Source organism: Gnatocerus cornutus, chromosome 7, assembly GCF_029298725.1.
Source record: "Gnatocerus cornutus isolate USDA-ARS CGAHR chromosome 7, icGnaCorn1.1, whole genome shotgun sequence".
Classification (NCBI taxonomy): Eukaryota; Metazoa; Arthropoda; class Insecta; order Coleoptera; family Tenebrionidae; genus Gnatocerus; species Gnatocerus cornutus.
In genome coordinates, this window is record NC_142239.1 from 11,958,464 (window position 1) to 11,985,339 (window position 26,876).

At 43.1% G+C, this 26,876-nt stretch overlaps 12 protein-coding genes and 1 long non-coding RNA gene across 24 annotated transcripts; 5 read left to right on the forward strand and 8 right to left on the reverse strand.

Annotated features, from left to right (window-relative positions):
• Window positions 1–164: 164 nt before the first annotated feature.
• On the reverse strand, window positions 165–1,397 carry LOC148171028 (nucleoside diphosphate-linked moiety X motif 6). Of its 2 annotated transcripts, XM_088041389.1 has the most exons (5): window positions 1,254–1,397; window positions 1,155–1,202; window positions 975–1,108; window positions 833–924; window positions 165–787 (listed from the first exon to the last, which is right to left on the reverse strand). In XM_088041389.1, coding segments are annotated over exons 1-5 (870 nt in total). In that variant the 5' UTR covers window positions 1,256–1,397; the 3' UTR covers window positions 165–193. The 2 variants fall into 2 exon arrangements, with proteins under 2 accessions (XP_087897515.1, XP_087897514.1); XM_088041388.1 differs by having other exon boundaries at window positions 1,155–1,397.
• On the reverse strand, window positions 1,350–2,227 carry LOC148171029 (uncharacterized). Its single transcript, XM_088042284.1, has 4 exons — window positions 2,052–2,227; window positions 1,640–1,997; window positions 1,537–1,576; window positions 1,350–1,454 (listed from the first exon to the last, which is right to left on the reverse strand). Exons 1-4 carry the CDS (start codon window positions 2,167–2,169, stop codon window positions 1,350–1,352), a joined length of 621 nt encoding a protein of 206 aa, XP_087898410.1. The 5' UTR covers window positions 2,170–2,227.
• A 295-nt stretch (window positions 2,228–2,522) lies between these two features.
• LOC148171030 (uncharacterized) lies at window positions 2,523–3,001 on the forward strand. The gene is made up of 2 exons (XR_015770410.1): window positions 2,523–2,742; window positions 2,789–3,001. It is a non-coding gene; the product is annotated as an uncharacterized LOC148171030 (long non-coding RNA).
• Window positions 3,002–3,637: 636 nt separating this feature from the next.
• LOC148171031 (uncharacterized) lies at window positions 3,638–4,375 on the forward strand. Its single transcript, XM_088042286.1, has 6 exons — window positions 3,638–3,650; window positions 3,688–3,694; window positions 3,808–3,892; window positions 3,969–3,998; window positions 4,052–4,117; window positions 4,164–4,375. Exons 1-6 carry the CDS (start codon window positions 3,638–3,640, stop codon window positions 4,296–4,298), a joined length of 336 nt encoding a protein of 111 aa, XP_087898412.1. The 3' UTR covers window positions 4,299–4,375.
• On the reverse strand, window positions 4,365–5,098 carry LOC148171032 (uncharacterized). 2 transcript variants are annotated; one of them, XM_088041705.1, is made up of 3 exons: window positions 5,016–5,098; window positions 4,639–4,803; window positions 4,365–4,588 (listed from the first exon to the last, which is right to left on the reverse strand). In XM_088041705.1, the coding sequence occupies exons 2-3, from the start codon at window positions 4,772–4,774 to the stop codon at window positions 4,416–4,418; spliced, it is 309 nt and encodes a 102-aa protein (XP_087897831.1). In that variant the 5' UTR covers window positions 4,775–4,803; window positions 5,016–5,098; the 3' UTR covers window positions 4,365–4,415. The 2 variants fall into 2 exon arrangements, with proteins under 2 accessions (XP_087897831.1, XP_087897830.1); XM_088041704.1 differs by lacking the exon at window positions 5,016–5,098 and having other exon boundaries at window positions 4,639–4,889.
• A 3,506-nt stretch (window positions 5,099–8,604) lies between these two features.
• On the reverse strand, window positions 8,605–8,973 carry LOC148171033 (uncharacterized). The gene is made up of 2 exons (XM_088040459.1): window positions 8,861–8,973; window positions 8,605–8,813 (listed from the first exon to the last, which is right to left on the reverse strand). Exons 1-2 carry the CDS (start codon window positions 8,919–8,921, stop codon window positions 8,653–8,655), a joined length of 222 nt encoding a protein of 73 aa, XP_087896585.1. The 5' UTR covers window positions 8,922–8,973; the 3' UTR covers window positions 8,605–8,652.
• A 112-nt stretch (window positions 8,974–9,085) lies between these two features.
• unc-104 (kinesin family member unc-104) lies at window positions 9,086–19,058 on the reverse strand. 10 transcript variants are annotated; one of them, XM_088040454.1, is made up of 16 exons: window positions 18,970–19,058; window positions 17,189–17,307; window positions 17,062–17,138; window positions 16,334–17,014; window positions 15,851–16,154; window positions 15,718–15,759; window positions 14,546–14,665; window positions 14,137–14,498; window positions 13,818–14,090; window positions 13,650–13,764; window positions 13,383–13,534; window positions 13,152–13,330; window positions 12,954–13,100; window positions 12,068–12,740; window positions 11,170–12,019; window positions 9,086–11,051 (listed from the first exon to the last, which is right to left on the reverse strand). In XM_088040454.1, exons 2-16 carry the CDS (start codon window positions 17,286–17,288, stop codon window positions 10,054–10,056), a joined length of 5,073 nt encoding a protein of 1,690 aa, XP_087896580.1. In that variant the 5' UTR covers window positions 17,289–17,307; window positions 18,970–19,058; the 3' UTR covers window positions 9,086–10,053. The 10 variants fall into 10 exon arrangements, with proteins under 10 accessions (XP_087896580.1, XP_087896579.1, XP_087896575.1 ...); XM_088040453.1 differs by having other exon boundaries at window positions 11,179–12,019; window positions 13,383–13,555; XM_088040449.1 differs by having other exon boundaries at window positions 13,383–13,555.
• Window positions 19,059–19,121: 63 nt separating this feature from the next.
• On the reverse strand, window positions 19,122–22,035 carry ND-75 (NADH dehydrogenase (ubiquinone) 75 kDa subunit). The gene is made up of 6 exons (XM_088040903.1): window positions 21,946–22,035; window positions 21,477–21,788; window positions 20,635–21,205; window positions 19,887–20,583; window positions 19,388–19,840; window positions 19,122–19,340 (listed from the first exon to the last, which is right to left on the reverse strand). The coding sequence occupies exons 2-6, from the start codon at window positions 21,784–21,786 to the stop codon at window positions 19,188–19,190; spliced, it is 2,184 nt and encodes a 727-aa protein (XP_087897029.1). The 5' UTR covers window positions 21,787–21,788; window positions 21,946–22,035; the 3' UTR covers window positions 19,122–19,187.
• On the forward strand, window positions 22,010–22,850 carry LOC148171036 (elongation factor 1-beta'-like). The gene is made up of 2 exons (XM_088040910.1): window positions 22,010–22,197; window positions 22,244–22,850. The coding sequence occupies exons 1-2, from the start codon at window positions 22,109–22,111 to the stop codon at window positions 22,812–22,814; spliced, it is 660 nt and encodes a 219-aa protein (XP_087897036.1). The 5' UTR covers window positions 22,010–22,108; the 3' UTR covers window positions 22,815–22,850.
• On the reverse strand, window positions 22,822–23,497 carry LOC148171037 (uncharacterized). Its single transcript, XM_088040911.1, has 2 exons — window positions 23,151–23,497; window positions 22,822–23,107 (listed from the first exon to the last, which is right to left on the reverse strand). The coding sequence occupies exons 1-2, from the start codon at window positions 23,409–23,411 to the stop codon at window positions 22,841–22,843; spliced, it is 528 nt and encodes a 175-aa protein (XP_087897037.1). The 5' UTR covers window positions 23,412–23,497; the 3' UTR covers window positions 22,822–22,840.
• Window positions 23,498–23,554: 57 nt separating this feature from the next.
• On the forward strand, window positions 23,555–25,911 carry Hap40 (Huntingtin-associated protein 40 kDa). Its single transcript, XM_088040907.1, has 5 exons — window positions 23,555–23,640; window positions 23,689–23,938; window positions 23,984–24,419; window positions 24,466–24,667; window positions 25,668–25,911. Exons 1-4 carry the CDS (start codon window positions 23,573–23,575, stop codon window positions 24,630–24,632), a joined length of 921 nt encoding a protein of 306 aa, XP_087897033.1. The 5' UTR covers window positions 23,555–23,572; the 3' UTR covers window positions 24,633–24,667; window positions 25,668–25,911.
• On the reverse strand, window positions 24,820–25,627 carry LOC148171039 (uncharacterized). Its single transcript, XM_088040912.1, has 2 exons — window positions 25,214–25,627; window positions 24,820–25,161 (listed from the first exon to the last, which is right to left on the reverse strand). The coding sequence occupies exons 1-2, from the start codon at window positions 25,227–25,229 to the stop codon at window positions 24,875–24,877; spliced, it is 303 nt and encodes a 100-aa protein (XP_087897038.1). The 5' UTR covers window positions 25,230–25,627; the 3' UTR covers window positions 24,820–24,874.
• Window positions 25,736–26,810, forward strand: LOC148171040 (SUN domain-containing protein 2-like). Its single transcript, XM_088042287.1, has 4 exons — window positions 25,736–25,828; window positions 25,888–26,215; window positions 26,263–26,552; window positions 26,599–26,810. The coding sequence occupies exons 1-4, from the start codon at window positions 25,736–25,738 to the stop codon at window positions 26,797–26,799; spliced, it is 912 nt and encodes a 303-aa protein (XP_087898413.1). The 3' UTR covers window positions 26,800–26,810.
• The last annotated feature ends 66 nt before the right edge of the window (window positions 26,811–26,876 follow it).

The window sequence follows — 26,876 nt, forward strand, 5'->3', positions numbered from 1 at the left end:
TGACCCTCAGGTCAATAATGGATTTGGGGCTATAATCAATTCTAATGAATCCTATTAAGGAAATCAAGGCGACAATTTCACGTTTTCCAACAATGTATGCAACCAATTATACACCAGGTGGCTCGAGAAATGGCCATTACGTTGGTACCTCCGAAGTTACTAGATTTAAAAACGAAACAATTTATTCAATTCGTTATTTTTGACCGTCTTGTTCGTCCCCCGTGACATAATAGACCGTGTACGCCTTCTTGAGAACCTGATGGATGCCGTGGTGCCAGTCAATCTTCAGTTTCTTCTCCGCATATTCTAGATACTTCTCCAGGAAGAATCTGTTCAACTCGTGGACGTGCGGATGCGTGAGATACTCATCAACATTCATCCAGGTGCACTGGTCGATTTCCCGCTCGCACTTCTCAATTTCTGTGCTCATGGGTTTTAAACTGACCACTGTGTATATGTCGGAGCACCCGAACATCCCGTAATGAGTGTGTCTTAACGTGAGCAAAGATTGGAATTCTGTTTTGACCCCCGTTTCTTCCCACACTTCTCTGATTGCGGCGTCGACGAGATTTTCCCCGGGTTCCACGTAGCCCCCCGGGAGCTTCCAATGGGGGACTTTGTAGTACTTTTCGCTGACTACTAAAATCTGGTTTTTATCGTTGACTACGACAGCCCCGACTCCTATCATCGTGTGGGCGTACGGGGGGATGTTGCAATTCTCCCCTTTTGGCAGCCAGAGGTACATTGTCACGAAATCGTCTTTTGCGTGGTGGTACCGAAACCCTTTCTATTACAAAAATCAGTTAAGAAACACACACAAATTTCGTATTACTTTGGTGAGGATCGGCACCCAGTCGCTTTGTTCTAAATGGACTTTGAACCAGACGCCGCGACGCCCTTCCTCGCGCCATTTTCTCACGGAATCTAAAAGAACGAGTTAACTTAACGTCGACACCTGCTAACTTAGCCTTCACTGTCTACTTTGTCTTCAAAAGTGGAGATCTCGCATATTTCAGACTCGGAATTCACCGTGACGCCGTTGAATCGGTCCACGGTACCTTGGAAGGAGTTTGGCAGGGGCGAAGTCATTGTGGGGGAGTTTGTTATCCTGAAAACGGTCTTTAGTCAGGGCTCCTAAGCGGGCAAAGTCTTACATGAACGCAACGACGTTACGGAGAGGAAGACGGTGATTGCGACATAACCTAGAGCGGCCACAAAATGAAAAAAGGAAGTTTATTAATAAGCGCATTTACATGGGATTGCGTAGTGCGGAAATGTGTTATCATGGGAATCGTCTTATCACGTTGACATGACTTTGACGGGATCACAACAAGGTTAGGTGTCAAATGTCAGTCGCAGCTGACTTTGACGGATTGAAAAATGCGGAGGCAATTGTCAAAGTCAGCTGACTTTGACGGACAATTAGGTGTATTGTTGGTTGCAGAGGTCAACTCCTTTGAATTTTTTAAATAATAAAAGATTGTTTATTTATTTTTTGAAATTTTTATTGTCGAAGTATCAAATTTTACAATTCACAAATAAAAAAATGGGTATTATGTCTTTGGATTTTTTTCCTCTAGAAGTTTAACAGCAGCGGAAGTGGCAATCGTGAGGCCTGAAATGGGGTCCATGCCCATGCCCATGCCAGGGCCCATGTCCAGGCCAGGGTCCATGCCCATGCTCGTGTCCATGCCTATGTCCATGTCCATGCCCATGCCCATGCTCGTGTCCATGTCCATGCCCATGCCCGTGTCCGTTTCTGTGTCTCAAGTGGGGCTTCCACCCGTACATGGCATGTCCGTCAAACCCAGGCCATCCCCGCGGGCCCTCAAACCCATGCCGTTCCCTTCTTCCATGCCATCCCATCATTCCATGCCGTCCTTTCCTCCCTTTCTTCCCCCAGTGCTTCCTTCCCTGGTCATGACAGGGATGTTGTCCCTTTTCCTTGCACTGGCACTGACATTCAGCTGGTGGCGGCGAAGTTGCCACGTCACCACCTTCTGGACAAAGGAAATTAATTCGTAATTCAAATATTAGTACGCGTAACTTACCAGCAGTTGTCTGTTGTTGTTCAGCTGTGCCTTCTGGAACCGGTTGTGGTTGTTCAACGTTGTCTTCAGAAGTGGATGGTTGTTGGCCGGAACAACAAAAGTCGCAGTGGTGTCTCATTTTCGCAGTAAAACTGGTACAACGCAAAACCGCGGAAGCTATATATGGATTTGAACAATAGTGGGAGAAATGCAGTATACGTGTTGTTCAAGGATGAATGTTGCGCAATATTGTCCAATGTTGTCCAACTTTGTGAAATATTGCTCAATTTCTAACAGGTTGGAACCGGTTATTATCTAAACAACAATTCCTAGAAATGTGAGATTGTCCGCTTGATTGTTCAAGGTTGCGCTATCGATTTGATTTATTGGAACTGAACAATTCCGCATAATTTGGACTAATGAGACTACGAATGACGTCATAATTAAAGAGCTAAAAATAAACAGCTTTTGAAATTGGAATAAAGCACTTAATTGTGCTATTTTGAACTAAATTCATTAATTCGTGTTATTATTGACATAAACGCAACCGTTTTTTTAAGAAATGGCTTTTCCCAAATGTGACAATTGCTGTTAATAATGCTATCTATCTTCGAGTAAACACCGATAAGATTCTAATAAATAGACCGAAATTTTTCTGGATTGGTCACTAACAACTAGTCGAACCTACGAAGAAAGCCAAAGAGCCCAAACTGTAAGAATTTTTTATTTAAAAAACCTTTTATTAATTAACTATTTAGTCAAAATGTTGTCAAAACCAACGGAAGTAGAAAAATTGGAACACGGACACCACGACGGACACCATGGCGGGCACCACGGTGATCATCATGGGGGCCACCACGGAGGCCATCGCCCTGGTTGTATGTGTTGCGTGATTCTCAAGACGGAGAAGTAATTTTCGAATGTACTATATCTAACTTAAGTTAAAGAACGAAATAAAACTTTGTATGTTACTCAGAATAATTTTATTTAGAACAGCCAATAACATCAATTAAAACGAATCTCGGCTTGTAAGATCTTAACAGCAATGCCAGTGGGGTCCGTGGTGACACCGCCGCCGGTATCCAGTCGGATAGCAAGGTTGTGGTTGTGGTGGTGGGCGAAGTTGCCACGTCACTACTTTCTGGACAACGGAAATTAATTCGTAATTCAAATATTAGTATTCGTAACTTACCAGCAGTTGTCTGCTGTTGTTCAGCGGTGGTTTCTGGAGCCGGTTGTGGTTGTTCAACGTTGTCTTCAGAAGTGGATGGTTGTTGACCGGAACAACAACAGTGGTGTCTCATTGCAGTAAAACTGGTATAACACAAAACCGCGGAAGCTATACAGGGTGTCCCAGAACTCATGCCTAGCCGAAAACCGGGGATATCGAAAAAAAAGTTCCAGTTCCAACAGAAACTGAGAAAAGACATGACAAAGTTGACCAATCACAAGGCCGCGTGGAGATGGTCTGGAGGATACACTCGCGTGTTGCTAAGAAACCAGTTTAAGTTTTCTCCTTTGAATTTTGTATAAACAATCTGGTCCACAATAAATTTTATTGACGTTAGAATGACAGGCTTCAATAAATCCAACTCATATTGAACTTAATGTGCAGAAACGGCTCAACATACTTTAGGAATTGACTAGAGGGTTGAAGAATACTGGTTGATGAGCGTTGAATGACAAGAGATGACGGAGGACAACTGACACAGTGAAAAGCCAAGTGGAGTGTGTCAACGACGTTTCTTTTGGTTTTCCTCGCTTGCTGGTTTCCTAGTTGGTGTTTGGTGTTAACAAATGAGACTACGAATGACGTCATAATTAAAGAGCTAATAATAAACAGCTTTTCAAATTGGAATAAAGCACTTAATTGTGCTATCTTAAACTAAATTAACTAATTCGTGGTATTATTGACATAAACGCAACCGGTTTTTTAAGAAATGGCTTTTTCCAAATGTGCCAATTGCTGTTAATAGTGCTATCTATCTTCGAGTAAACATCGATAAGATTCTGATAAATAGATCGAAATTTTTCTGGATTGGTCACTGATTAGTCGAACCTACGAAGAAAACCAAAGAGCCCAAACTGTAAGAATTTTTTATTTAAAAGACCTTTTATTAATTAACTATTTAGTCAAAATGTTGTCCAAACCAACGGAAGCAGAAAAATTGGAACACGGACACCACGACGGACACCATGGTGGGCACCACGGGGGTCATCATGGGGGCCACCACGGCGGCCATCGCCCTGGTTGTGTTTGTTGCGTGATTCTCAAAACGGAGAAGTAATTTTCGAATGTACCATATCTAACTTAAGTTAAAGAAAAAATAAAACTTTGTATGTTACTCAGAATAATTTTATTTAGAACAGTCAATAAGATCAATCTTAACAGCAATGGCAGTGGGGTCCGTGGTGACACCGCCGCCGGTACCCAGTCGGATAGCAAGGTTGCGGTTGTGGTGGCGGATAATACACCGTTGGTGGTGCTTGTTGGTACGGAGGTGGTGCCTGTGGGTACGGAGGTGGTGCTGTGGGAGTCCCATTAGCGTACACCACAGCTAAAAACCCAAACTTAGACAAAGAACTTCGTTAAATTCGAACGACTTACCAACTGGAGGCTGCTGTACGTGGTGGTGGTGATGATGGTGGTCAACACCCAACGCGTTTTCGATTAAGTGACCAAAAAGACCATGATGATGGTGGCCGTGGTGGTGGTGGCCATGGTGGTGATGGTGATGAGGCATTGTGTATAAAAGATTGATGACTTCTAAATCTAGCGATTTATAGATAGTTATATTAAATGAAAATGAAAGTAGGTTTGGGGGAAATGTGACGTCAATTGTTGAAGAGACAATGAATCAGATGATTAGTTCAGGTATTGATTTCAGATAAACGTTACAGGTGAGAATGAGGGGGAAATTAGATAAAAATAACAGATGACTCTGACTGGGTTTGGTGGAATGACAGATAATAACAAAAATGTACCTAATCTTAAACTCTGAGAAGTTTCTGTTTGCTACTTCGAGATGTTAAACTCGGATTAGTCAAGTTTAGCGTTAAAAAATGGGCTAGAACTGTGGCTTATCAGGAGATAAGGTGGTTCTACGTGACAATATGACTTGTCGTTTCAGTGTATGTTTAGTCATCAAATTTATTTTTGTTGTTGGCAATTGCTAGATAAGAGTAATCTAAAGTAATACAAGCGACCACTGAAATCATCAAAATAAAGGTGAAAACAACAAAATGAAACCCAGGAAGTTGCAAAAGTTTGTTTACTTCACCCGGCGCCTCCACCATTTTAATAGCTTATTAGTAATTTTAGTGTTATAGCTACGAATTTTGGGGAAGTTACTATTTTTTAATCGCTTAGTAACTCTACTAAATTGCAAATGTGTAGAGCAAAAGACACAAATTTTGGAAATTTTTATTTTTAAGACGAAGCAAAAATTTACTATTTCCTTCACTAAAATTCGTAATTTTGGTAATTTTAATGTTATAGCTATGAAATTTGGGGAAGTTACTATTTTTAAGTCGTGTATTAACTCTACTACATTGCAAAAATGTAGAGCAAAAGGCAAAAATTTTGGAATTTTTTATTTTTAAGACGAAGCAAAAATATACGATTTCCTTTACTAAAATTCGTAATTTTGGTAATTTTAGTGTTATAGCTATGAAATTTGGGGAAGTTACTATTTTTAGGTCGTATATTAACTCTACTAAATTGCATAATTGTAAAACGAAAGACAAAAATTTTGGAAATTTTTATTTTCAAGACGAAGCAAAAATTTACGATTTCCTTTACTAAAATTCGTAATTTTGGTAATTTTAGTGTTATAGCTATGAAATTTGGGGAAGTTACTATTTTTAAGTCGTGTATTAACACTACTAAATTGCATAATTATAAAACGAAAGACAAAAATTTTGGAAATTTTTATTTTTAAGACGAAGCAAAAATTTACGATTTTCTTCGCTAAAATTCGTAATTTTGGTAATTTTAATGTTATAGCTATGAAATTTGGGGAAGTTACTATTTTTAAGTCGTGTATTAACTCTACTAAATTGCAAAAATGTAGAACGAAAGACAAAAATTTTGGAATTTTTTATTTTTAAGACGAAGCAAAAATATACGATTTCCTTTACTAAAATTCGTAATTTTGGTAATTTTAGTGTTATAGCTATGAAATTTGGGGAAGTTACTATTTTTAGGTCGTATATTAACTTTACTAAATTGCATAATTGTAAAACGAAAGACAAAAATTTTGGAAATTTTTATTTTCAAGACGAAGCAAAAATTTACGATTTCCTTTACTAAAATTCGTAATTTTGGTAATTTTAGTGTTATAGCTATGAAATTTGGGGAAGTTACTATTTTTAAGTCGTGTATTAACTCTACTAAATTGCATAATTGTAAAACGAAAGACAAAAATTTTGGAAATTTTTATTTTTAAGACGAAGCAAAAATTTACGATTTTCTTCGCTAAAATTCGTAATTTTGGTAATTTTAATGTTATAGCTATGAAATTTGGGGAAGTTACTATTTTTAAGTCGTGTATTACTCTACTAAATTGCAAAAATGTAGAACGAAAGACAAAAATTTTGGAAATTTTTATTTTTAAGACGAAGCAAAAATTTACGATTTCCTTCACTAAAATTCGTAATTTTAGTAATTTTAATGTTATAGCTATGAAATTTGGGGAAGTTACCTATTTTTAAGTCGTGTATTAACTCTACTAAATTGCAAAAATGTAGAGCAAAAGGCAAAAATTTTGGAAATTTTTATTTTCAAGACGAAGCAAAAATTTACGATTTCCTTTACTAAAATTCGTAATTTTGGTAATTTTAGTGTTATAGCTATGAAATTTGTGGAAGTTACTATTTTTAGGTCGTATATTAACTCTACTAAATTGCATAGTTGTAAAACGAAAGACAAAAATTTTTATTTTCAAGACGAAGCAAAAATTTACGATTTCCTTTACTAAAATTCGTAATTTTGGTAATTTTAGTGTTATAGCTATGAAATTTGGGGAAGTTACTATTTTTAGGTCGTATATTAACTCTACTAAATTGCATAATTGTAAAACGAAAGACAAAAATTTTGGAAATTTTTATTTTCAAGACGAAGCAAAAATTTACGATTTTCTTCGCTAAAATTCGTAATTTTGGTAATTTTAATGTTATAGCTATGAAATTTGGGGAAGTTGCTATTTTTAAGTCGTGTATTAACTCTACTAAATTGCAAAAATGTTGAACAAAAGACAAAAATTTTGGAAATTTTTTTTTAAGACGAAGCAAAAATTTACGATTTCCTTCACTAAAATTCGTAATTTTAGTAATTTTAATGTTATAGCTATGAAATTTGGGGAAGTTACTTTTTTTAAGTCGTGTTTTAACTCTACTAAATTGCAAAAATGTAGAAAGAAAGACACAAATTTTGTAAATTTTTATTTACAAGACGAAAAAATGCACTAGGTCAAAATGCTTTTAACAAGCCGACAGTTACGACTCTGTTCGGTCGTAGAAAAAGTATAATATGTAACGCGTTTATAAATTTCTTCACAGGAATTAGTGACTAAAGCGACGTTTATAAAACCTATTGCATTAATACTACTCCTATTTTATTAGATTGAGTTCTAAAAGACACGGCAAATACGAAATGAAACGAAATGTCAAAAATAAAATCTTTTAATACAGCGTACAAAAAACAAAAATAAATATTTTAGTGATTCAATGATGTCCATGGTGCCCGTGATGATGACCCCCATGATGAGGACCATGATGATGGTGATCTCCATGGTGAGGACCATGATGGGGACCTCCGTGATGAGGACCGTGATGCTGATCTCCATGATGAGGGCCATGATGGTGATCTCCATGATGAGGGCCATGATGGTGATCGCCATGATGAGGACCATGATGGTGATCTACGTGATGAGGACCATGATGGGGGCCGTGATGATGATGGGGCGGCAAAATTGGGCGGAAATGGATGCAGTGTGACAAATGGGGCATATGCAGAGGGCCACATCCACAGGCGTGATGATCTACAAGACTTTTAGTAATGATATGTTTCGAAAATTTTATGATTTACCTGGCCCATGATGATGATGATGGTGAATATGATGAGGATGCATTTTTTTAGAAGAACTGAACACACAGAAAAGATCAAACTTAATAAAAAGCGAAGATGAGAGCTCTGATATAGGTAAAAAAGTTGGAACGCTTGGAGGGGGCAAATCGGAAAAGTAATTAAACTATATCGTGTGATCCATTAAATCTCCATTCTAGGCAGGCTATGCAATTTCAACGTATGTCGTTTTCTTGTTAGAAAACTGTCAAATCTCTCTAATATTTAATTTCCATAGGTCAAAACTTCAGTGATGGTATTAGCTACGACATCATTTTTTTTAATTCCAACTCCGAATGGAAATTTAATAGATCGCACGATATTATTGTTTACTGGAAATATCTTATCGGTGATAAAAAGTAAGCAGAAGCTTAATTTTATGCAATTTATAAGTCTTTAATCAACTATAATTTTATTGGTGATAAGAATACCAGAGGAATTTATTACGCATTTATAAGAATTCAACATTTTATTTTCGTAAAAAAGTCTGTTACAAAGTCAATGATGCCCGTGATGCCCATGATGCCCTCCATGATGATGCTGATCATGGTGCTGTTGCTCATGATGCCCATGATGATGATCGTGATGAGGTGGTTGGTAATGACTACAATGGGGTTGGTGGGGCAGATGCAACAGTCCACATCCACAAGCGTGATGACCTGAAGAAACACGATTAAACTGTTGTAAAGCGATCAAAGAAATTTACCTGGTTGAGGATGATGATGACCGTGGTGTTGGTCGTGATGGTGGTGGTGGTGGTGATCCATGTTTTCAATCAATTTGACTACTTTCGATTGAAGAAATCTGAACGTTTTATACCTATCGTTATCTATGTTAAAATGGGTTAAAATAGTGGAATATTTGGTTGGTTTTTCTGATTTTCGTAATCGTTATCTATGGAGTGTTTTAGGTGAAAACAAATACGCCGAAATCTTTTTACAGTTTCTTTATTTCATATAATGATTACACAATTATACAATAATCTTTCAATAATAATGTAATAACCGCATGGGTCAGCTTGAGAACATAACAGAAACAAAAAGAATGTAAATTTTCCTACAATGTACCTACTAATTTTTATAGTACTTCTTTTTATACATTTATAGCTTAGATAAGCGTAGCACTGTGTCTATAGGGGAACTAACTATAAAAATAAAATTATGATGAGTTAACAAGCACCTACAACAGATTCCGATGAAACGAAAATTCAGTCAAGACATGGTCATGGATGTAAGTCTGAGCTTACAAATGCCAGTTTTGAAAACAACTGCAGTTTCAGCGTGAAATCAAAGTCTATTGTGCTAATTTCTTTGGTATATACAAGAAAACAATTCGTGTAATCTAGTCAAGTACAAAAATAACAACAGGGTTGAGGTGGAAGTATCAAAAAATAATCATAAAGTGAGCTCTTCATTGATCTCCCAACAATAAACACCCTGTACATTACACTTACTGTGCCCGAAAATCAAACGGAAAGTGACATTTTTACATTGATTTGTTGCAAGTTCGAAAAAAACCCGAGGCCTTAACATTAAAAACGGTAGAATATGTCGATAGATTGGTACATGTATTATATTGTAATATACTAGAAGCTTTAATAGGTACTATTTTAACATCTTTTAAAAACATTGAGATCATCGAACAGAAAAAAGCTTCAAAACGTCTTGAGATTCGTTAATAAACATATTCAATATACAACTCTCTTATTGCACACAATCTCCCGAAACTCTTTTACACAATTCCTCGACTAGTTTAGTAACGAAGCCGCAGAGTGTCGCTTTTGACTAGAAACAGAAATTTTATGGAACCCTAACCGTGATAACCCTCAATCACAACCTCGAAAATGAGAAATGAAACAAGCAGTTAATAAACCAAAACGGATTCCATAACGATTAAATCTCATTTGCAGGCGACACTCGCTTCTGAATTCTCTTGGCGATTTTGCGGGTTCCTACGAGCCGACTTCGATCGAATCTGTCCGGCGAGAAGAGGATTGATCGCGTACAACCAATCATGGACCTCCTTCTCGTGGAGCGTCTGAAGAAGATACCCGCGGTGTTTGCTCACCACTGAGAAAGTATTCGGCAGACGCACCATGGCCTGTTGGGCTTCGGAATACTCCACTTGAGCCGTTGCTAAATTGATTAGAGCCCTCTCGACGGGGTCCTTCTCGTCCCGGAAAATGAAGACGTACGGGCGGCGGACCGCCACCCATCGCTTCTTCCAGCCGTGCGTTTTATGCTCCAACACGTTGAGGTAACCTTTCCTGGCCACCACCGGCGAAATTCGGATTTCTTCCATGTCGGGAACGTACAAGACTAGCTCGGGGTCGCGAGGACCCGAAGGAGGAGCAATGGGGACTTGAGGGAACGGGGCGCATTCTCCAGGAAGCGCTGCTCTCTCAGGAGAGCACAACTCGATGGAGCCGTTCGAAACCATACTAGATAACATGCTGGTGCTCATCTCGGTCATGTCCTCCGAAGGACTCGTCACGTCGGTGTCTTTCAGTGACGCGTTATCCCGACCTCGGCCTTGAATCAACCGGATGCATTTGATTATCAGTTGTTTTTCTTTGTCCGTGTACTCGTAGAAGTCGCTCGGGATGGCGCTGTTGAGGTTGTTGTTCTTCGCCACCATGTTGCACACCTCCTTCTCGCTCTTGGTGTAATCTAAATGATACTTGTTGTGGTTGGTGGATCTGTCCAGACCTAGACGCTCCCGCAGGAGGAGAGTGTGTCGCACCCGCTCCACCTCCTCAAGACGAGTCAACTTCTCCAACTCCCACTGGTGGTCAAAAATGAGAGAATCACCCCGTGGCCGCCATCCATGGAGGTTTTCCTCTCCGCGAACGTACGTGGAGCTCGTATCAAGGACACGGCGTTGGCGGCGTTGCACCCCTAAGAAAACAACGTTAGAATCCTTCTAATAGGAACGCTCCAAACATGCACTGGAGAGTGGGGGCAACTATTAACCAACTGGGGCTTGGGGGAAAGGACACTAAGCTAGGGTTTCTACCTGGACTACCTGCTTCACTAGCGCGGCGAAGGAGCAGTTCGTAAACTCCAGAAAGTCGGTTTGCTTCGGCGTTGCGGTAATTCCCGGAGAAGAGGTGCTTCAAGGATCTGGGGCCAGTCCTGGCGTCTCTTCCATACATGACCATGCTCAGGTCTTTGGTGATGATGGCGGGGCGACCGCAGTTCTCCAACTCAAGATATGCAGAAATTGTCATGAAGATTTGCTCCCCGCAAGACGTGACTCTGTTCAACAACGGCGAGTTGTGTAACGAGCTGTCCCAGGCCGCCTCAAACCGAAACATGACTCTGTCATCTCCAGGCACCTCTAAGTACTCCCCGGGGAACAACCCCAACGACAGGACCGAGTTGTCGTTGTCCTCATCCTCGTCTGACTCTGGACTGTTCCTGATCCTCCCAACCACCAATTCCCTGACATCCCTCCATTTGATCTCCGCAGCTTGATCGTGAACTATCGTGATCCTAATCCGTCTCTGGATGCCTTGGTGCAACAAAAACAGGCCTCTGCAGGGTAAATCGTCGCTGTGCTCCACCACGACAGGGACGTACTCGCCACTTGGCGCCAATTCGCAGATTTCGAACCACACCAGCACGTCAACTTTGGCATGAATGTGGGCGGTACACGGCGAAGGAAGCGCGCCGAATTTGCTCGATCTGACCGGCTGGGATATGGGGATTGATGGCGGGAGCATTCGGCGAGGGGGTTGTCGGACGTTGCCTTCCAATTTCGCGTCTTTGTGAAGTGGGTGTTGCTGGTAATGACCAAACACCTCGAAGACGATAGGCTGAGTCTTAATATAATCAATGAAGGATTTCGTCGTCGTCACAGTAATCTACAAGAAGAGGCGGTGATTGTCGGCGGGGGCCAAAGCCACACTTACGTTTTGTACATGATAGAACCCAAGCGGCGTGCCTTTCCCGGAGTTTTTCACCGGCTCGGTGGAGAAGGCCTCGTCGTGCCGGTGCAAGAAGTTGAACTGGCAGAAGATGTCGGCGTACTCCGTCGAGATCCCCACTGCTTGAAGCACAGTCACTCTGAAAGTGAACTCTTTTCCTATGGCTAAGTGGTCGGGAATTTCGTCCTCTTTGAGGTCGGAGGCGACTGAGCTGTCTCCACGCCCCGAATCGGCGTCGCATTCAATGAGCTCGTCGAGTTTGATCGGATCGAGACCCGTCTGGCCCTCGATGATCCTCTCCTCAACATTATGGATGTTCTTGTGGTCGATCACTGCTTTCGGCGTCTCGAAGGCTATCCGCGCGCTCTGGCGCACCCCAACTTGGTCAGAATTGTCTTCGTCCATAACAGCCTGCACTGCGACTCTTAAATACCCTCGCACGTCGCCTTTCTCACTAACAATCGCCACTTTATGGATAAGAGTGACGGGATACAATAAATTGCTCAAATAAACGAACCCACGCCCCACCATCCTGAACCATGGGAACCTGTCATAGAATGGGTCCCCACCTGTCAGAGACTCCACGTTATAATCAGGGGACGTGGGGGACATTTCCGCTTCATTGTGGTACATTTCGCGCATAAGTTCCAGTCTTTGTCTGAAAGTAACAGGAGGATTAGCAGAAGCAATGACAGCCGCCGGCAGCAAAACAGTGTTACAACGAAAAAGAAAGAAACTAAGGTTGGTGCCACCATCAGAGGAAAAAAGCCCTGAAAAAAAAAACAACAAAAACAGCGCAACTTTAAGAAGCGAAAGACACTTAAAGACAACACAACGTTTTGGGGGTGCAGCAGCGAATAGTGGCACCAACCTCGACGGCAACAGACTGGTTAGAGAGAAGCGTGACGGTGACGGTGGACATTGCGTGAGACATCTCAACAAAGGCGTCGTTTCTACTTCCGGACTCGGCATTTCCACCTCCTCGTTATAAACCAGCCGCATCAATTCCAATCTTTGACTGATCAGTGCGAAACGTGACATTAATGTTAAAGTACGATGTGGCACTCACCGGAGTTTGTCGAGCGACCAGTAATGCGTAGCCCCGTTCTTCGTGTCTTGAACTTCCACAGCGACAATAGTCTTGGGAACTGGTGCGTCTTCATCTTGGTCATAGTCGATGGCGGGCCGCAAATCAGCCGGGAGCGGCGAGTACAGCGTGTCGGTAAGAAGCGTGAATTGGAATTGCACCTAAAGACACCAAAAATCAAGCTTGGTTGGACGCGGCTCGGGGTTTAGTGACCTTCTTTTTGAGCTCGACAGAAATGGCGTTGGCTTCTTTGAGGAAGATGGCGTTGCCCCACAAGTCGTCCCTCAGGGAGGTGAATTGGTGGTGCTTCCACTTCCTCCAGGCGTTGGCCGCTAACTCGTACTCCTTCTCGCTCCAGTTGCACTCTGCGTCAAACAGAGGGTTCACTGCAAAAGCGCCCCGTCTCAATTTCAACGCAAGCAAGAAACGTGCGCTTGATCGAAATTAAGTCACAGCAACTACCACACCACGACAACTCACCGAATATGTCGTCTTCGTTATTGAAGTCCTCGGGAGTGTAGGAACTGTACATCGACATCGTCATGCTCTGCTCCTCCACCTGCTTCTGGAGAGCGTCGATCCTCGCCTCGTAGTTCTTAACCATAAAAAGAAATGAAACTACCGACCTTCCGTGGTCAATCAACTCACCTTCCTCTGCTCTTCGAAGAGCTGGTCGGCCGTTTCCTTCTCTTTGCGGTACTGTTCTTCGAGATTGAGGAGACGCTTCTCCATCTCGGCTTTGAGGTCAACTCCTTGCTTCTCCAACAGCTCGATTTGTGCATAGTTCCAGTCGACTTTCTCGGCGGGGGCGGAGTTCTTCTCGCGCAACTCGCGCGCTTCATCTGGATGGGTGAAGCGGAACACGTGGTTCTTCCCCAAGATGACTCGAGAGCCGGTTTTAAGAAGCACCGGATCTGTGATCTACGAAGAAATCCTCAGAGTGCGAGTGAGGTTGTAATAATCTTACCTCTCTCCCGTTGACGTAAATTAGAGCCCCTGAAGAAGGTGTGAGCGTCACTTTACCTTCTTTATTCTCAAAAATGCAGTGCTCCGACTTGATATGCGAGCCCACAAGTTGAATATCTTGAGGAATGTTGGCTTCAGCGGACCCGACTCTTGTAATACCATCCTTGGTGTAATAAATCAGACACTCCGACATGAAAGGATCCTCGTTCAAGTTAACTAAATGGGGGGTGCACTTGGGGGAGAACACCCCCACAGTGTTGCCATCCTCTTTGACAGCCACCCCCATCTCCGCGAACACTGCCTCCCGTTGCACCCTTACCGCCTCCGTTCGTTTCAATTTCTCCTCCCATGTTTCGTTCAATTCTATTAAGATGACTTAAAACACTGGACTTAAATCGTTAGATACTCACCAGCAATGAGCTTCTCGCTTGCTTGGAGTTGATCCACCGCCTCTTCAGCTATCGTCGTCGAGGTAGTTCTCTGGCGTTCGTTCTCCTTGTTGTTGCGAGCCACGATGTTGTCTTCACCTCCTAAAGACTCAGTGTTAGTGCTTATTTCAGGGAAAACAACAAGCGAAGCTTAACTTAAACAAACAATTTAAAACAGAAATCTGGGCCAATTGTTGTCCGTCGACTTGAAAAAGCAAGCTGAAGCGCTTTGATCCGAGGGGTAATCGATCAGACTCTGGTTAAATTGCAGAAACAGATGCACAGTGTGGTTCAAAACCTGAATTAATGTGGAGTTCGGGCTCTGTTATTTACACCTAACTTCGGATACAATGCAATATAACGATCTCGCCGAAGTTTTAAAACCCAAGCACTCAAAACTACGTTTCGTGGGAAAATCAATACTTTAAGTTGCACAAACAATGAATATGTTTCTTGTGCCAGATGCCATCGATAGTTCAATTCGGAGTTTGATTAAAGACGGGATTTAAAAATGGTGGATGCGCCGGGTAATGACGTCACGTTTCTTTTATGCGGTTTATCACAAGGAATTATGTCGTAAAGTAGTTATAATAAGTTACTGTGGGCGTTTACGACTCTATTAAAACAATATGTAAAGAACAAAGAGTCACGACACAATGTACGATAGTAGGCTTTGCATTTTTTACATGTTGGCAGCCGTGTCTGTCAACTATCTACAATGATAAGAAAGTTGAGGTAGCGTTGGGTTTTGATAGAAGAAAACGTGGTAATAAACTCATGTCTGTTATTAGTTCGTACTGCCATTTGACCGATAGACCCGTTTGGATTTTTTACGTTTGCGTGTCATAGAGTTGTTCAGTTCAGACCAAATCTGTCCCATTTTTTACATTTTGAAGGATCGAACTCGACATACGTCAAATTGTATAAAAACCGCTTGATTTTTGACGTCAAATTGTCAACAAGCAGGGCTGCCAACATGATACATGATGTATAACACAGCAAATGGGGTGAAGTGAGCTCACATTTCATGCTCCACGAAACAAACAAATTAACCAGAAGTCTCCCCCTCGGCCCACACATAGTTCTGACACACCACTAAGAAGTGAACTGATACAGAGTGGCCATCTTTAAGCTCCGTTCAAGCAAATACTTACTCGGAGTCTCCCGTTTCTCATATATAACTTTACCATCAGGCCCTGGCCGCACAATAAAATACAATCAGCCACGATTCGTTAACACTTTTAAAAATGCATAACCCTCGCCCCTATGTAAGAAAAATAGTCTTACCCTCGTGAACATCGATCCCTTCGGCTTTAAGCAGCTCGCGGAGTTTCTGGATCTCTTCTTTGAGCTCGCGAATGAGTTTGGCGTTGGCGTCTTCGTTGACGACGGCTTTGCAGACGATTTGTTTGGCTCGGTCTGCGTACCGGAGGGTTGAGAGAGTCTCGTCGTAGTTGATGTCGGCGGGGGAGATTGCGGCGATCATGGCGGTTTTGCTGTTGCCGCCGAGGTTCTCCCGCAGCAGCCATGTTAAGACAGAGTCTCGGTAAGGGATGAAGTCGGCTTTTTTCGATTTCTTGTTCTTGGTGGCCTGAAAGAGAGTTAGAGAGACAAGGAACTAACGTGGGGCGACGCAAACTTACCGACTACGTTTGCAATGATAGAAAACAGAATTAGTTTAGGAAGAAACGGAAATAGAGCTGAGTCAGTCGTGGAGGATTATTGATTTTTATGGCCTCCCTAACTGACCCAGGGTCGTGATTCACTTACGATTTCAGCGAGGGCTGATATGACTTTTCCCAACGTGGTCAAACTCTTGTTGATATTGGCGCCTTCTTTCAACCTGGTGCCTTTGGCCCCCGTGGAGTCGGCTCTTTCTGAGCCCGCCAGGTCCACTAATGAGATCTTGGAGACTTTTTCTGTGCACAAGGTCGTGGTTTGGTCGTACCTCTGCTGCGTGAAAAAAATCGTAAACACAGCATGCGACCTCGAACTCGTTTCGTTCATGTTGGTGGCTGCCACGGTCCTGGCCTTGTTGCCCTCATCGATGAGGTCATGGATGTCCTCGTAGCTCGTCACCGCGAGTTTGCTCAAGTCTTCGACGTAGGGCCCCAGGAGCGGGTGCTCGCGGACTCGCAAATTCCCTTTGTTCTTCGGGTTCAAGAGGTCGCGCACTCTCTCGCAGTAGATCTCCATGTAGCTCACCTCCACTGAGTATTTCAGATCGGGATTGTCATTGTTACGTATCCTGTTGAATAGGTCCTTGCAGATTTGCGGGATTATCCCTTCCTGGCCCTCTTCTTGTTTGCCCATCATGGTGTAGGACTTCCCAGCGCCCGTTTGACCGTAGGCGAAAATACACACGTTGTATCCATCGAACGAGTGTTGCAGCATCTCTTCGCCGATGTCTTTGTACACGACGAGTTGCGACGAGAACTCTGGGTCGAACTCCTGGAAGGACTCGCTACCGATTTTGACACGACAAAAAAACTACTTACATCGTGAGACCAGTAGGAGTAATCGAAATTGAAGCTTTTCAGGGCTTCCTTAGGGTCCACTTTCGGGTTGGTGATACCTAAAAAGCGGAATCAGAGACCTGGGGGGCGTCACCGAGGAGCTACTTACTGGTGGTGTTTCCACCCATTTTTATTATACACTTGCATTCTCGCGCTATTTCTCGGTTGTTGAAAGGCCGAACGCGAACGGCCACCTTCACCGACGACATGCTGGGGGCTTGCCTAAAACTGCAGGGGGTGAGACAGCGCGACATGTCGAAAAAAGTTTCAAATAGAATTACTAGTACCACTTCGTCTGAACTACTACACGGGAGGTCATCTGAACTACTAGTACAAGTAGGAAATTAAATTGGGAATTGAGAATTGGGAATTAATTACAGGTACGATCAAAAACAAAAGAAAAATAAATAACTGAAGTGCGCCATCGCCACACTAGGCCCCCTAAGGCTGGTTATTTTAGCCCCAGAAGAAAGCACTGTCGTTTTTTTCATTTGTTTTATTAATGTCGTTGTTGAGCCTACCGGAAAAGTCATTACGCCTACTTCGTGGATGTTTGAAATCCAGATTTACACAATTAAATTGTCACCCCCGAAATTGGCGTGTGCGGAAAATCCCTTTTGACACCCTTTCGATGGCCACTTCCGCCTGTGTTTAATGTGGTTGGAACGAGACACGCAAAGCGAAACAATCTAATAAATTGCGAGCACAAAGAAGAGCTTGAATAAACATCAATCGAATTTTTGTCGTTTCTTTAATAATCCAGCGACATTTAGCGGCGGTTGAAATATTAACGCGCGTGGAAATATGGTCCTCAGCAGTACCACGGAATAATATATGAGAAGAAACCAACAAGAACGAGCAGGTAGCACATTGGGCAAACGTGTCCTTAGGGATTGCCAGGCAATTTGTGGATATTTACGGGAACGTAGGGAACTTTCTGGCAACCCTTTAAAAAACAACCACCCTCTAATTGTCCGTAATTGAAGCGAGTGCAAAATTAATCCCCTTAACAACGCAATTACATCCCTGCTGGCGCCACTTGCGTCACGCAATTCCGGTCCAGACTGACCTTCCAGTTTTTCCAAAAAAAACAGAATCTGGATGACGTCTCCGCGCAATCTTGGACACCCACGCACTTCTAAAATTACCCCGCGAGTAAAACAATGAGAAAAATGTTTGATTTTTTCTTATTGATCGCCAGAAAGGTTACCGCACGATGAGAAATCAAACATCCGATAAAAACACGCCCTATCGCCTCTAAAAGGTAAAGAAAGCAGAAAAAAGGGTGACACGTACCCAGTGAGTGCCGATGGTGGTTGATGACGAGTGACAACTAATTTGTGGTCGGCAACGTTCTAACATCTTTACTCTTCATAGCGAAATTGAACAGCACCACCGACACTCGAAGAATCTGTGACGTCGGGGAAAGTCCACAGAGTTCCAGCGAATGCGCAAAACAGACACGTGACTCAAATCAATACGCAACTTCGCCAATGACCGCGCAAAAATCAATATGTTTATTTCAAAAACGAAGAAAAATTAAGGAATTCGGAGGAAATGCGGTGGTTCCGAGACGAAATTCGAATTTCCCGCAACGGATTTTCAGATCTCGAACTCTATTGGTTTTGGGGGAGATGATTCATTCTCATGCGGGATTCCTAGTAAAATCAATGATCATGACCTATAATTGGCAGGTCTATTATTCGCGTGTGATTGATTTCGGAAAGGAAACGGAAAGAGGCGAGTTTGAGTCTCCCATGTTGGATAAATTTTTGGGTACGGTACTGCCTTTTGGTGCAAGGGAGGTGGTACCAACATGACGACAAACGTTGTGACAACAATAAGAGGCATAAATTGAATATTTTCGTGCAATTTTAGATGGACACTCACCTTATTGTCTGTATTTACGATTTTCTTCGCAGAAACAAACACTACATGACAGTTGTTAATAAAATCGATTGGACATGCGCAGTGCTGCCAACCACGGTCTGTACTGGACCGTACTCAACAAATTTCGTGTTGGTATGATAAAAACACACTCGTCCTTTTTCCTTTTATTTTCGTTTTATAATACAACACGTAAAATTAAATAACGCAAACTAACACAATTAATATTTTGACTCCTTCTGCTTGAGTACTGCTTGGATGCACTTGGCCATCGTCGGCGAGGCCCTGCTAATAGCGTCAGTCATGTAGAAGTCCTTCAGCTCTTTGATGGAGACGTCGATGGGGCCCTCGGCCATCCCACCAGACTTCGCCTTCTGAAAGCACCAAATTAACACCTCCAAGGCGATTTTCCACGTCTTACCTGTGCTAACTCTTCAGCTTGTTTGAAATAATTCGCGTTTTCGGCGTCTCCGTATCTTGTTAAATGCGGCGCGACCTCGCACAACCTTCCTCTAATTTCATTTAAGTTATCGTACGGAAGAGGCGCGCCTATGACCTCCGACAACGCTCTAATTATCTTCCAATCTTCTCTGGCGTTACCTGGAGGAGTCACCGCTTGCAGAGTCTGTTGAGCGCGACCTTCAGTATTCACATAAGTCGCTTGTTTTTCAGTGTAGGCGGCGCCGGGCAAGATGGCGTCAGCAATGGTGGCTCCGTGGTCGCCATGATGACCTTGATAAATGACGAAGCAGCCGGAAGGTAAATCGCTCTTGTCGATGGCACCCTCGTCCGCCCCCAACAAGAAAAGAACTTTGGGGCAGTTCTCACGGATCTTGTCCACTCCAGGAGTGTACCCGATGTCCAACGCCGCCACCTAGAAAACTGTCTTAAGACGTGTTAAGTCAAAGAACTACACCAACCTGACTGGCGACTTTGTGGAGGATATTGAAGACTTTCCACCCCTCGGGAGGCGAGGTGGAGGCGGCCAAGCTCTGCACGCTCGCTAAGATCGCTCCACCATCACCTCTCTTCAAGATATCCGCCCCTAAGATGATCAAAGGCTTCTTTGCTTGCTTGAGTTGTTGAGCCACGGGGTGGTTTCCAGAGGAAATCTGCGAAATGACCCCCGGATCATCCCCTAGATGGTTATACTCATAGGTCAGGTCTACTTTGGGGCCCACTAGCGCCACATTTAGTTCTTTGTGCACGTAAGCCTTCCTCAAACGCGAGTTTAAGAGAGGTGCTTCGAATCTAGGGTTGGTTCCGATCAAGAGGACGAAATCTGCGTCTTCAGCTCCGGCTATCTTATTGTTGAGAAGGTAACTCGAGCGGAGATCAGTCCCGGAACCGTCCATGGGGAATGTGTGTTCGGTGCAAAGATTCTCGGAACCAACACGGTTGAGGAGGTCTTTCAAAGCGACTAAAGCTTCAGCGTCTGCGAGACCTCCGGCGATGACCCCCACGCTGGAACCGGCGTTTTTGAGAACTTTCCCGACGCTTAAAAGCGCGGTTTCCCAGTCGACGGGTTTTAGTTCGCCGTCGTTGCAGCGGAGCATGGGGGTGACGAGGCGTTGGCGTTTGAGGCCGTCGTACGAGAACCGCGCCTTGTCGGAGAGCCTACAAACGTGTTAATCATGAAGGTGGTCAACTCTTTGATAGTTTACTTACCATTCTTCGTTAATCTCCTCATTCGTCCTAGGGAGGATTCGCATCACCTCCCCGGTCCTTGTCGACACTACGATATTCGACCCCACCGCGTCCAACACATCGATGGAATCAATTTTTCGGATCTCCCACGGCCTCGCTGTGAAACTGTAAGGTTTGCTAGTGAGAGCCCCCACTGGGCACAAATCAATTACATTTCCTGATAACTCAGATAAGAAGAATTTCTCTACGTATGTGCCGATTTCCATCCCGGATCCTCGCCCTGTGGTTCCTAAGTCATCAACCCCCGCGACTTCGGAGGCAAAACGGATGCATCTAGTACAATGAATGCACCTAGTCATCACAGTTTTAATCAGAGGTCCTATGTCTTTATCCTGCACTGCCCTCTTTCCTGAGAACTCTATATCAGTGAATCTAGATCGGTCTGAGCCGAAGGCCATGCTCTGGTCTTGGAGGTCGCACTCGCCGCCTTGGTCGCAAATGGGGCAATCGAGAGGGTGGTTTACTAGGAGGAATTCCATGACGCCTTCGCGGGCGCGCTTGGTCATGTCCGAGTCGGTCTTGATGCGCCAACCTGGGAAAAGCAAATCTAGTTATTGACAGTACTAGTAGTTCAAATGACGTCCTACTAGTAGTTCAGATGACGTCCTACTAGTAGTTCAGACGATGTCTTAAAGAGCGGCCAAATTTGTTCGAGCTACCGTAATGAAACAGCTTGAAAAGATGTTTAATTGTATGTAATGTGGGTTTATTTACCCAAAATTTTTGTCATTTTTGGTAGCTCAAACCAACTCAACTATACTAGTAGTTCATATGACAGGCTGCTAGTAGTTCAGAGGACGTACCTTTCATGACGGGCATGGCGCAAGCCGCCACAGGCTTGGGGGACTTCTCTACTTCCACAAGACACATTCGGCAGTTGCCAGCAACTGCCAACCTCTCGTGGTAGCAAAACCTGGGGATTTCTACGCCAATCAAGGCTGCTGCTTGTAGTACTGTAGTCCCGGGCTCCACCATAACGGGTTGGTCATCGATAAAAACTTCAATTTTCTCCGGTTTTTTGGCCACATCGCTTGAAGCCCTAGAGACCACACTCACGTGTTTGGGGCTGAGTTTGGCCCCATTTAGGACCTTGGCCAAGGTCGTACGCAACATTTCTGTAACAAATTGAGAACTTGGACGCAACTTTCATTACATAATGGTACTGTTATAACCCCACTTTACTGGGGGGTTGTTTCGGGGGGCGCCACGGAGGACCTACTAGCGGTACTACAATAATTGGAAATCTAAAAGCAGGAAATTAACGTGTTTTACCTGAATTTCGAGCTTATACAATAACAAACGTCAATAATTGACGTCCATTACGTCAAATGTCAAAAGTGACGTTGACAGCGCGAGCTAACCTAAAAACTCTTTTCCGGTCGCCTGTGAAAGTGTGGTGTGGTTTCCTTCTCCGATCTCCGAAAAAATCAAAAAAATGGTCAAACCAGGCTTCTCCGACTTGAAATCCGACAAGGGGCTCAAAGAACTCAACACTTACCTCGAGAGTCGGAGCTACATTGAAGGGTAAATTCGTTCCTTCACTTGAAAAATTCCTAACCTCTCCCCACAGGTACTCCATTTCCCAATCTGACTTGGACACGTTGAGCAAGCTCGCGAAGGCCCCCGCTGCTAATCTCCCACATGCCCTCCGTTGGTACAACCACATCAAGTCTTTTACTCCTGAAGAACTAAAATCCGTGGGGGTTTCCGGGGCTTGTCCTCTTAAGACCGCCGCTCCTACCACAACGAAGGATGACGATGACGACGTCGACTTGTTCGCTTCCGACGAAGAAGAAGACGCCGAAGCCGCGAAAATTCGTGAAGAGAGACTCAAAGCTTATGCTGAGAAGAAGTCTAAGAAACCAGAGTTGATTGCCAAGTCGAGTATTGTCTTGGATGTGAAGCCGTGGGACGATGAAACTGATATGAAAGAAATGGAGAAGAGTGTTCGTACGATCGAGATGGAGGGGCTTATTTGGGGGGCTTCCAAACTCGTCCCTGTGGGCTATGGAATTAACAAGCTTCAAATCATGTGTGTTGTGGAAGATCTGAAGGTTTCTGTGGATGAGTTGGTTGAGAAGATCCAAGACTTTGAAGATTTTGTCCAGAGTGTTGATATTGCAGCGTTCAATAAGATTTAAATTGTATTTTTTGATTGAATAAACGTTTATTGAGAATTCATTTGCATTATTTTGTACAAACGTAAAGAGTTCAGTTGGGGAAGCACTGATTGTCGCTCGGATTTAACAGAAGGCACTGAAATGTACTCTTTCACTTCCAAAGACTTGGCGTAGTCTGACAGCACTGGCTCTTTATCTTTCAGTGGTAGAGGCTCCCTTGAAGACAGAATTGGGGGCGACTTTGCGGGTACTTGCAGCGGAATCAAGTCTTTATAGATCGCTTTGTCTGGAGGAAAGTTAATTTTCCTCGTCACCTTCAAAAAACAGTCAGAAAATTGAAGTGCAAAAACTGTTTACCTTTTCACAAAAAGCGACTTCGCTTTTTTTCTCAAACTGTTGGCTTTTTGTCTTCTGAACTTTCTCGATTTTTTCGGATATTTTCAACGCCGAATTTAACTCAGGGGAGTGGTACCTGGGGCGGTACTGAGCAGACTTTTTGTGAGGGGGCTCCGGTCTTCGGTCTGTTTTTTCTTCAATAACAAGTCTCGTTTTGGGAAGTTGGAGCTCCGTATTTCTCACCAAAACCTTTTTAGGGCCCCCTTTCCTGTTTTTATTCATGATTTAAAGAAACTGAACAAATTTAAATAAATAGGGTTATGATCGTGTTCTGTTTCCACTAGACTTGTGAAGAGGCCCCCTGTTTCCAAGTCCGGTGGAAACAGAAAACTGTTAGTGTCAGTGATTGAGGTTATGTTAACGCCACTTCAAATTTCTTGAAAATGATTGCGGAATCCACAGGCAATGATATTCTGGATCAATACAGAAACATTTCTAACAAACTAAAACGGTAATTCTCCCCCTTGACTATTTAATTATAACTTTTTTTTTTTTGCAGACGATTCCTCCGCAAACCCAATGTGACCGAAGCCTGCGAGTCCTTCAGCGCCTTGGGGAAACAATGCGAGACTTTCGAACTCCCCTCGTACGCTGGAATGTGCTGGATCTCCGCAGCCCGTTGTGAGGGTTCCCTTGGGAACATCCCAGGAGAAGCGACTTGTTTAGTCAGAGCAGCGAGACAATTCCTGTCTGCTGAGGCCAAGGACCATGATTTAGGGTGTCCGAGCCCCTCACACGAGAATCTAGAAGTACGAAATCAGTTGTCGCAACTTGTCTTGATTTTTATTTTCAAGGGGGCTATAGGTTGCTACGCGTATGCCTCCAGCCGCTACCCTGAAGACTGCACGATTCCTGTGGGACTCAGCTTGGAAATCGTCGAGTTTTTGAGGAAAATAGACAGAAATGGGGACGTTGAAGACCATCTCAGGACTGCAGTCAGACTCTCAGGAGACAATTTAAACACGAAAATTTACTGTCTTGAGATGTTGGCGTCGCATTACATCGACGTCCGTGACTACACAGGAGCCCTAAATTCCTTTAATGAGATCGTGGCGATTTTAGACCGGTTGCCCTCAAATGGGGCCAGAGCTGAAACTCTCTTGAAGTGTGAAGTTAGCAGAGTTTTATTACTGTTGATTTTACGACCGGCGCCCCAGAAACTACCATCAAATTTAGCCAAACTACTCGAGAAGTACACGTGGGGGGACCAAAACGACAATACTTCAACCGGTAACTAGAGAGACTTAAGCCACTTCTAGTTAAGTCATTTTTACAGGTGGGATGTCAGAGCGGATGTTTATTTTGCTCCAATCGCTCGTCGCCAGTTGTCAATCTTTAGACACCGCAAATCTTGACTATCTAGAGAGCGAATTGTGGAAATTGGTCGGGGAAGAAGAACGGAAATTGCTTAGAATTCTAGTCAGGATATATCTAGACATGTGATTGTTTAAGGGTTGGTAATTAAAAAAACCACTAGAGGTTGGTAGCATAAATCAAACACTTTAGATGAGTAAGTACGGTGTAGTAGGCGGAATGAAAACATTAGCGCCAAAGTGTTTGTGGGGAGAATTAAAATTGAATTACGATTAGTATTACTATTATTTTTATTGTAGTTTCACTTAAGATCAAATAACCCAAAAATCGCTGTTGGAATTTTTATTTCTTAGTAGTACGTACACTGCACTTTAACTGATGTTCTTGAATAGTTTTATGTATGTTGGGAACAGCCAATCTTGCAAACGATTAGTTTTCCCCCGGTGTGATCCATTCACAGATAACATTTTCCAGTTTCTTCCTGTTGATTGATTATCGGTTTCGTTATTCATTCTTCTTGGCGATTTTTCGCTAGAACTCTGGTCTATCCATCTATGTATAAGTCCACATCTCAAAACTTTACATTGTCCTTTATTTTGAGCGTTCATCCTTCCATTTTGTGCCTGTTCATCTGGACAAGAGAATCTCTTGTTTATTCCTAGATAATTGAATGTGTTAACTCGGTTTAGGGAATCATTATTTTAGTATACCTTTCTTTCCTGGCATATTATCTTCGATATTTTGTTAATGGAGAACTTGTTCATTCCTGATGAAAACAGTTCAGTTTGTTTATTCTTTATAGCTGATGATGGTACCTGGACCTGATGTACGTAATGTAGAAAATTGATGTCCTCTGGCTTCAATTAGTGTTAAATCAATTCTTGGGCTCGCATTTACAACTGATTTGAACGTTTTGGAGAATGATAATGTGACAACACCACACATTTGTCTGCGCAGTTTGTAAGTTTGTAACAACCATAACGACTCAATGCTCTTAGCAACCAGTTCGGCCAATCAGAACCATTAGAATCATTCACGTGGCATTTGCAGCGACCGCAGCGGTGTCTCACAATTGTGGGGGAAAGTTTTAGCAAAGTTTCAAACCTTCCAAATTTAATCCCGGCCCTCTTAGGGGAACTTTCTCATCTAAAGTGTTTGATTAATGGTTGGTAGCCCGCGAAACAAAAGAGCGGTGGTGGTGACATTTCAAGAACGAACGTGTTGGACTAAAAATGGGAATTGTAAGTGCGTTTTTGCTCATTTTAATTGTCTTTCACCACTTTGGGTATCTTTTTATTGTAATTGAGGCGATTTTACGGCTTTGGGCGAGTTTTTCAGCGATTGATGAAATTTACGTCAATCTCACCGCCGACTTTGTTTCTAGCAAATAAAGAAGAGTCTGTCGAAATCTGGATATTATTTCCGGCAATTCCTGTACTTAATCCCGATAGCTGTGACCATCCATTACTGCCAACTTACCTTCCTAAAATCCCGATCTTATAATTACGAATACACGACTTTGGATGTTGTCGATTCAAAATCTCGCTGCCAACAACTATCGTACGAGATACTTCATCTAAGAAAGGAAATTATCCATATTAGAAGCGAAATTGAAGAACTCCAGTCGTGGCAAAACGATTTGGAGCTAAATTCCGACGAGAAACACCTCGCGGCTTTTGATGTTTTCTACTCCGATCAAATCGGGTTATTCGGTGATGATCTAATTTCACTCCTGTTCCGTACTAACCCCCTTTTTCAGACTACGCTGCTGAATATGCAGGAGGCTATATTATTTCCACCCCTAAAACCATTCCCTACCCTTCAAGATTCGGTCTGCGCCTCTTTGGAATTTTTGACTTCACCCGGGACTCCCACCCTAATGTTATCCTCCAACACGCGAGTTTCCCTGGGAAATGTTTCGCATTTTACGGGAACAAAGCACGAATTCGCGTGGCTTTAGGGCGCCCGATTATAATCACCCACGTGAGTTTAGAACACTTGAGACTCGGGGAAGAACTGACTAGCGCCCCGAAATACTTCCAAGTCCTGGTCAGTTGTAAAAACCCTCTGTTATCTTACTAAATAAAAATTCCAGGGATTGGGGGACAACGGCGAAGAGAATTTAGGCGAGTTTCTCTACGATTTGAGCCACTCGATCATCCAAACTTTCCGGGTCTCCCCTAGGAATCAAACGTTTCGTTCCGTGGAATTGCGCATACTCAGTAATTACGGCAACGACGAATTTACTTGTGTTTACAGATTTCGGGTCCATTCTTCGAATTTGAATTTAAAATAAGTGACCTTGAGCCCCTTCACTTTTTGTAACGTCATCTTTAAGTTTGGGAGTGTGAAGTTAGCGCGGTGTGTAAATAG